The sequence below is a fragment of the Amaranthus tricolor genome, chromosome 2, assembly GCF_026212465.1.
Source record: "Amaranthus tricolor cultivar Red isolate AtriRed21 chromosome 2, ASM2621246v1, whole genome shotgun sequence".
Classification (NCBI taxonomy): domain Eukaryota; kingdom Viridiplantae; phylum Streptophyta; class Magnoliopsida; order Caryophyllales; family Amaranthaceae; genus Amaranthus; species Amaranthus tricolor.
The window spans coordinates 8,505,929-8,514,456 of record NC_080048.1 but is presented as its reverse complement, the minus strand read 5'-3'; the positions used below and the strand labels follow the sequence as shown (position 1 = coordinate 8,514,456).

At 34.3% G+C, this 8,528-nt stretch overlaps 1 protein-coding gene across 2 annotated transcripts; it reads left to right on the top strand.

Annotated features, from left to right (window-relative positions):
- Positions 1-550: 550 nt before the first annotated feature.
- Positions 551-7,660, top strand: LOC130806174 (pentatricopeptide repeat-containing protein CRP1, chloroplastic-like). Of its 2 annotated transcripts, XM_057671128.1 has the most exons (4): positions 555-1,880; positions 6,136-6,288; positions 6,424-6,495; positions 6,851-7,660. In XM_057671128.1, the coding sequence occupies exons 1-4, from the start codon at positions 657-659 to the stop codon at positions 6,953-6,955; spliced, it is 1,554 nt and encodes a 517-aa protein (XP_057527111.1). In that variant the 5' UTR covers positions 555-656; the 3' UTR covers positions 6,956-7,660. The 2 variants fall into 2 exon arrangements, with proteins under 2 accessions (XP_057527112.1, XP_057527111.1); XM_057671129.1 differs by lacking the exons at positions 6,424-6,495; positions 6,851-7,660 and having other exon boundaries at positions 551-2,084; positions 6,136-6,265.
- Positions 7,661-8,528: the final 868 nt, after the last annotated feature.

The following is an 8,528-nucleotide window of genomic DNA, read 5'->3' as shown; positions in this document are numbered from 1 at the left end:
TTTTGAAATTTATAATGTCAATAATTTGAATGAAAATAAAATTGTTACTACATTTAAGGGCGTTGATAAATTAATCGGTGAATTAAACGTTAAAATGGTCAATTAAACATTTGAAAGCAAAAATTGGATGCTATCATGTAGAAAAATCTTACAAAATAATAAATAAAACAGAAATTAACAAGAATTTAACGGAAAATACTATGGCAGTTAGATAGTACATAAATTGGATGCTACCATATGGAAAAATCTTACAAAAGTACTACCACTAGCGTTTCATGAAAATTAGATGCTACCATGTAGAATTTACCTTTTTAAAATATGACAAGTAAGTATTAAGAATAATGTAACTGGACATTTAAGATATTAAAAGTAGACATTAAGAACATGGTAAGTAAACATTAAGAATAATGTTAGTAGATATTAAAAATAATCTTGAATGAATTGGGCTTAAATATATTTTTTATATTTTTTAACGCTTATAAAAAATAATTTTTTCTAATTTTCGGGAATCGCAAAACAGGAACCGAGGGACATATTTATAAGGAAGAGTAGACGATGAGATAATTTTCAAGCCTTTAGGATACGCTTGGTTGCGAGTTGCGATCGTCGATAAAAATGTGCAGAAATTTGATGTCCCGATCGAGTTCTTCTTGAAAATGGACCTCAATTGCAGCACTGCCTTCTCGATAGCTCCGTCTATCTCCACCACGTATCCTTTATCTTTTCTCGTATCTTCAATTAATCCTTATTTTCCTTACAAGACAAACAAATCAAACATTTATACTTGTTCTCGCCTATATATTTATAATATTGGTACAGAGAAATTCTGGGGTAACCTCCGCAGTAATGTTAGCAAGCCATTTATGAAATACCCAGTTGGAAAAGAATTATCATTACAGTTGTACAGTGAGAAAATTAGAAATTATTGTATAGAAGGATGTGTTGATAAGGCTATGTTAAGTATATCAGAAATGCAAGCATTGGGTATTTACCCTAATTTATATTGCTATTATTGTTTGATTGAGGCATTGGGAAGTGTTGGTAGAACCCTAGAGGCTGAAATGATGTTCCAAGAAATGATTTATTTTGGATTGAGACCTAATGTTAGGATTTTTAATGTTTTGATTAGAGGGTTTTTGAGAAAAGGGTTGTATGAACTTGCTAATAGAACTTTAAGGGTTATGGAAGAACTGGGTATCTGTAAAAGTCAAGATACATTTGAGATTTTTTTGGATTATTATGTTAGTTCTAGGAGGTTAAGTGATACATGGGCAATTATCGGGGATATGAAGAAGAAGGGTTATCGGTTGAATTCGTTTGTATATAGTAGAGTGATTGAACTTTATAGAGACAACGGGATGTGGAAGAAGGCAATGGAAATTGTTCGGGAGATAAGTGAGATGGGCGTAGCGATGGATAGACGGATATATAATAGTATTATTGATACATTTGGGAAATATGGTGAGTTAGACGAAGCCATGGAAGTTTATGGGAAAATGCGTGGAGAAGGGATAATGCCTGACATAGTGACATGGAATTGTTTGATCAAGTGGCACTGTAAGGCGGGAGATTATACGAAGGCTCTTGATTTGTTTACTGAAATGCAGGATCAGGGAATGAATCCTGATCCTAAGATTTTTAATATCTTGATCAGTCAGTTAGGAGATCGTGGAAAGTGGGATTTATTGAAGGAAAATTTTGAGAATATGAAATACAGGGGTAACAAAAAGAATGGAGCAGTGTATGCTGTTCTTGTTGACATATATGGGCAGTATGGGAAATTTCAGGGTGCAGAAGATTGTATTTCTGCCCTAAAAGCAGAAGGTGTTGAGATGTCAGCAAATGTATATTCCGCTATGGCTAATGCTTATGCCCAACAGGTACAACTTCTTGTGTTATGTTTTGTTACCCGGACTCTTCACTTTACCTCAAGCATCTGTGTTGGACCCTTGACACTCGAACATGGGCATGACTCTTGGACACTTCAATTTTGGTTCACAATATTGAAATTTTTTCATAAAATAGCAAATCAAACATTTGGACAGTATGGACACTATCCGAATTGGATGGGTATAAGAGTCTAGGTAATATAAAGGTTTTATGTGTAAACTTACGCATGGTACATTGTCTTGTTGCTGCGCTGTTGGGATGAATTGCTGTGTTTTTCTTGTTCATTGTTGCTTCTGGATAATGTGATATCTCCTCAACCTAACTATGTTATGTTATTTGTTTCTAAGGTTTTCATGTTGGTCTTTTAAAATGGGAGTGGTTAAATAGCTTGAAATTCTGATTTTATTTGACAATGTAGGAAATTATGTGTTCGCAAAAGATGGAGAAGTTGAAGGTTGTTGAGAGCATGTTAGTAGACATGAGTCGAAATGGAAATGAAAATAGGAAAACTAACACTATTAAATGAAAACAACTTACACAATCAAATGATTTAACTTTTAGTATGGGGACTATCACAATACGTAGGATAAAAATAGGCTTTCAAGATATTCTGTTGATTTTACATGGTACTGTCTTTCTAGTCAGAATTGGCAGATTTAACAAAAGAGAATTCATAGAGTATAATAGTTAGGTACTTAAAGACTAATTATGTATTCGAGTGGAGACCATGTATATTTCCGTTAAAACTTCCCTTCAGTTTCTTATAATAACTTCTCTTTTCTCATGGTTGTGAGTTATAGTATTTGAAAATGGCTTTCCATGTTAATTTTTAAGCCGTTGTTCATGTTATGTATAGTCGACATGGTGAGTGAATAGTGATTGAGGGAGTATGCCCGTAATAGAGGACATTTTGACTTGTAATTGTATTTCTCAAGTTCAAATATTTAGAGGATGAGTTGTAACCTTCAGTTTTCAAAAACACAAATTCAGAATTTTCTAGTTCACATGGGATCTGGATTGAGTGGCCGACTTTGATTTAAGAGTATCACAGGCTGTGCAATACATCTCATTCACGGACTTTTTTGGTTCTTCAAGAGTACTACTTTTCGACATTCATCTCTCTTCTTCAATTATTGCTCCAAGCAATGAAGCAATCTGCACATTACTTTTTTGGGATATTGGTTTTATCATATTCAATCATGAGTTCTTTCCCACTCTCTGTTTTACAAAGCAACTTCATCCTACTTCTCACGCATATCTCATTATAGGATTGCTACCACATGAATTTGGTATCAGATTAAAAGAAGATCTTGCTTTATATTTTTCTTGAGATTCTGTTCATGGGTCAGGGCCTTTGTTTTTCCTTCGAGAACCTAATTCACATATAGGCTCTTCAATAAATATAAAACCCAACCGGCAAACCTTAATAGTGCGTTTTATTCTTCAACGTTTATTCTTCACATAAATAGAAACAGCAACTATAAACTATAAAATATGTGGCTGCTACGCATATCTGGTTCACATTTCAGATTTTTTTTTTTTGTGGAAAATGATCCTGCCTTTTTTTTTCACCTGTTGTTGCATATATCAAGAAAAGAAGCTGATATGTGCCTTCTTCAACATACCTTACTGCTGCTACATATTTCTTTAACATACTGTTGTGCCCTCTTAACAAAAACATTCACTTCTTTTTCCATACCTATTTCTGCAATCAAGATTCAATCTTGATTGATTTTTTCTTCGTGGCTGTGCAAGCAAGTTCCATTGCCCAACATTAGTTTTTTTGGTGGCCTTTTAACGTGAATGTGCTGCATCTTCTTTGTGGCTGTAATTGATGGAAAATTTTTTGCTTGCAAATGTTTTATCTTGGACGAATGATGGCTTGACTAGGTCTTGCTCTCCTTGAATGACTTGAGAGGATGGTTGATGATTGAGGGTTGGAACTTCATTGCCAATGTTTAAATTTGTTGAAGATCTAGTATGTGTGAGATAGCTTTAATTAGCGTACTTTCGTCATGAAATTGAATTTTTCTTGATAAATGATAATCATGTTCCCTAACTGATCCGGTGGGAGTGCTTTATATAGTGTGATTTTGTCACTTGGACAAATTTGTCCCAAATGTGAGTTTAGATGCTCCCCTTTCTTTTTTTTTGAAAATTGGAAAGTTTTTATCAAGTATTAAAACACTGAAACCGAGGAAAGCAAAGAATGTCTACATAAAAAACCTCGCAAAGGAAAAAAGCCATTGAAACAGAGTCCCTTAGAAATAGGTCACTCAAATAAAGTATAGGAGTGTACTATGCATGAAAGTACATTACAACACCATGGGCATACCACACCAATTTTGACCTAAATGCTATTTACTTTAATTTGTATATATAACACTTCCAATGAATTTTACGTCAAAGAGTTGCCATTTTGGATAACATTGCAACTTGCAAGTGCTAAATTTCACATAATAGTTGCTGCTAGCGAAAAAAATGTTTCTAAAAGGTCTAGCAATTCTCAAATCATAATTGTGTTTGAAACATGATAACATTGCGTGGTCGTCATTGTGAACGCTTTCGCTTTTGATCTTGTGTTGTATTGGACATAGAATGTTTTCGAGCGTGCCTTATTAGACTTAACAACTCATTTTCAAGAGTTTCACGCGCTTTGATAGAAAGTGGCCGTCTTTTGGTGCTTTGTATTCTTGGTAATTGATCTGATGACATATCTTTACTCTTAATAATGGGCCTCAAAGCAACAAAACTTACAGGAAACTCCTTAGTATCAGAATATCCTAAGTTTTAAGCATAAGAAGGAACCTGAGGCAAGTTTAAGTCAATAAATTTTGGTTTTTTCTAACATCATTTTTTTCCATTATAGCTCTCAGAGCAGCAACTACATTTAACATTAAATGATTTAAACAAGCTTTTCCAGAAAGAATTTTAGGTCAATGAGGATTTAAGTTGAATGTCGTGAGATCTTTTTGTTCCTTTCCTATCGCTACAATTTTCACTAAAGCATATATTCCAACCAAGGACTTTTTTCTAATGAAAGTTGTAGCGATGAAAAAGGAATAGGAAGATCTCACGACACTCAATTCGAATGCTTATCGACCTAAAATTCCTTTTGAAAAGGCTGGTTTAAATCATTTCAAATTCGATATAGTTGATACCAATAGTGTTAAGGGGGAGATGACTTATGTTTCAGGCTCACTCGCAACAACTAACAAAATAAAGAATAAGTTTAAGATTAAAGATGTGATTATTGCTACTCTAAAAGTTATGATGGGGAAAAATAATGTTTTGTGGAATAAAGAAAATTTATGTGAAGAACCGAAATTTATTGACTTAAACTTATCCAAGTTTCCTTTTGATGCTTACAACTTAGGATGTTCCAATACTAAGGAGCTTTTTACGACTTAGGCTCACCAGATACAACAAGATAAAGATTAAGTTTAAGATTAAAGATATAATTATTACTGCTATGAAAGCTATGATGGAAAAAAATGATGTTCTATGGGATAAAGCAAATTTTCCATAGCCAAAATTTATTGATTTAAACTTGCCCAAGGTTCCTTTTGATGCTTAAAACTTAGGATGTTTTGATACTAAGGAGTTTCCAGTGAGTTCTATTGCTTTGGGATTCACTACCAAAGGTAAAGATACGTCGTCAGATCTACTGCCAAGAAGACAAAGTACCAGAACACGACCACTTTCTACTAAAGCATGTGAAGCTCTTGAAATTGAGTTGTTAAGTCCAGTAAGTCAGTCGAATGTGTTCTATGTCCAGTACAGCATAACACCAAAAGTGAAGGTGTTCACAAATATGACCATGCAATGTTATCTTGTTGCAAACACATCTTTGATTCAAGAATTGCTAGGACTTCCAGAACCATCTTTTTCTCTAGTAGCAACTATTGTATGAAATTTAACACCTGCAATGTTATCCAAAAGCGCACCTCTTTGACGTAAAATTCATTGGAAAAGTGTCATATATATACAAATTAAAATAAGATACCGCTTAGGCCGATATTGGTATTTTCTGCATAGTTCACTCATGTTTTATTTGAGTGACCAATTTCTAGGGGTTCTATTCCAATGGCTTTTTCCCATTCCAGGTTTTTTATGCTGGCGGTTTTTGTTTTCCTCAGTCTCAGTGTTTTATTACTTAATAAACCCCCTCCCCCTCTCTATTTTGGCTAATGTCGCCTACACCATATATTTTACGATTAATGCTTTGGCACTATTTTGGTTTAGGGATTATGTGAAGAGACTGTGAAAGTTCTTCAAATCATGGAAGCCGAAGGTATTGAACCTAATGTTATTATGCTCAATATCTTGATCAATGCATTTGGCATTGCTGGAAGACATCTCGAGGCACTCTCTATATACCATCATATTATAGAAAGTGTAAGGCCACATCCTAGTCCGGAGTTTGCTTTGAAGGAAATACATTGGCTTATCTCTTTTCTAAGTCAGGCACAAGTTCTCATTACCAATACAATGTCACAACTCACAACTAACTTTCAACCTTTTCATTTGCAGGGGATTAGTCCTGATGTTGTTACGTACACCACTCTCATGAAAGCTTGCATCAGGGCGAAGAAGTACACTAAGGTGTGCTTGTTAATGAGGCCATTATTTGATGAAATTATTGATTGTAATATTTGTGCAACTTCCTTTGATGGAACTTTTGATGAACATTTTATTAATTGTCATTTGTTTAACTGCTCTGATGATGAGACATTTCAGCAGGAAAATTAAGTTTCCGATATAAAGATTAAACCAAGACGTAGTATTAAACATAGGCAAGTTGGCAACATTTTCTTCACTACCACAAGGTTTTGACCACTTACGTCTTGGATTAAGGGTTGGGCACTTTCGGCCATTTGGGAATATATTATCGCATTAGTTTTTCTAGTTTGTTATTTCGTCTTTCCAGTTGAATTGATTCATAATGTCATTGAACCAGGTTCTCGAACTATACGAGAAAATGGAGTCTGTTGGGTGTACACCTGATAGGAAGGCCAGGGAGATGCTGCGGATTGCACTTATGCACCTTGAACCAATTTTCTGATCGATCTTATCGTAAGCTTGTCTTCATGAGATTCAACATTGAGACCCCGTAGTCTTCAAGTTTTCTCAAGTCGAGTTGGAGCATAGACAGGATGAAGACCATGGGAAACTAATGGTTCGGACAAAAATGGTTCACCCCTGCTTGGTAAACGTAGAGTGTACCAATCAGGCTAATGTCTCAAGGAGTTCAAATTGCACTTATTGTCCCAACTTCACTCTGCACCCTCTCTATAAGACAAGCTTCTTCTCTTTGAGTACATATATTAGATCCTTCCCTATCAAATAATTTTCTGCAGAAATACGATAATGCGGATTAGGTGATCATAACTCGAGTTTCAGACAGGGTTTCTGTACAGTCTGCCGAAATTGGATTGAGGACTTTGGGTTTGTCTGTCTACATTGATCGGACCTAGCTCTTAATGTAAATCCGGGTCATTATCTACATCAAAGCAGTTGGAGCCATGGAGGTCAGTCGTCACCATTGATGAGTATCTAAGATTAAGTCTTGGATGTTTATCAAATATGTCATTAATTTCAGTTTTTAATTTTGTATTTTTATCTAAACGTTTGTATATAATTTTGACGTATTTTATTTGTGCTTCTCTATTTCTTAGGAAATAAAAATATGTTAAGAGTGGAAATTATAGTTTCTGTAAAGAATTAGATCAAGTTGCGTAAGCTCAATCAATCAAATTTTGGCATTGTACTTCCATTCTTTTAGAGAGAGTTATTGTGGTGGTGGAAATGGTTGTTGAGACATGCTTGAGGATGTTTTTGTTGCCTTGCTCGGTAAAATCCATGAGAACCCGCCTTTTCAATTTTAGTCCACACAAGTTTTTAATGCTCGTTTGATTAGTGGTACTAAATGGTGGTAATAAGTATAATGTGAAATTTCATCAAAAGTTTAATGTCATTTCTATGATGATGAAATTTTGATCAAAAAAAGATTTTTTTGTTTACAAATTTTTATTACCACTTAATACCACCTCTGCAAATGGTAATGTATTAAAATGAATTTTATGAAGAAAATAAGATGATTGAAGTTGAACGAGCATGACCATTAAGGTAGCTGAGAGATTTTTCAATCAAAATTACATTAATTTTTACCACCTGCCAAACGAGCATATTGAGGTGTTGTTCTCCAAACACATGATGAAGCATATCTTCAAAAGTTTTGTAAAGCAGCTTTATGCCTCCCTTATGCTTTTATCTTCAAGTTGGGCAAAATGACCATCTCCTTTTTACACTCTTGGGTTCTCATTAAATAGGTGTCAGTGTAATCGGATATTCAATCCAAAACGTGTAGTCGAATAGAACATTAAATCCAATTCGACTCGGATATCCGGATCCAAAATCCAAAAAAAGAAATGGATGTCCGAAATATCCGATATCCAACGCTAATAAGAATAAGTTGAAAGATTACGTTCAGATATCCGAAATATTCAATATCTGACATTTGAATTTAGTAAAAATGATTTTTTTGAATATAATTTTATTCTTATGAATATCGGATATCCGAATGGACTTATAATATGCGGATATTCGACAATTAAAAATGTTGGATATTTGGATAT

What these genes read in the sequence shown, in the direction of transcription:
- LOC130806174 (XM_057671128.1), top strand. Translation starts at nt 657, where the DNA reads ATGGACCTCAATTGCAGCACTGCCTTCTCGATAGCTCCGTCTATCTCC. An exon ending in CTAATGCTTATGCCCAACAG is followed by an intron (nt 1,881 to 6,135) that starts GTACAACTTCTT and finishes ATTTTGGTTTAG; the next exon opens with GGATTATGTGAAGAGACTGT. An exon ending in GGGCGAAGAAGTACACTAAG is followed by an intron (nt 6,496 to 6,850) that starts GTGTGCTTGTTA and finishes TCATTGAACCAG; the next exon opens with GTTCTCGAACTATACGAGAA.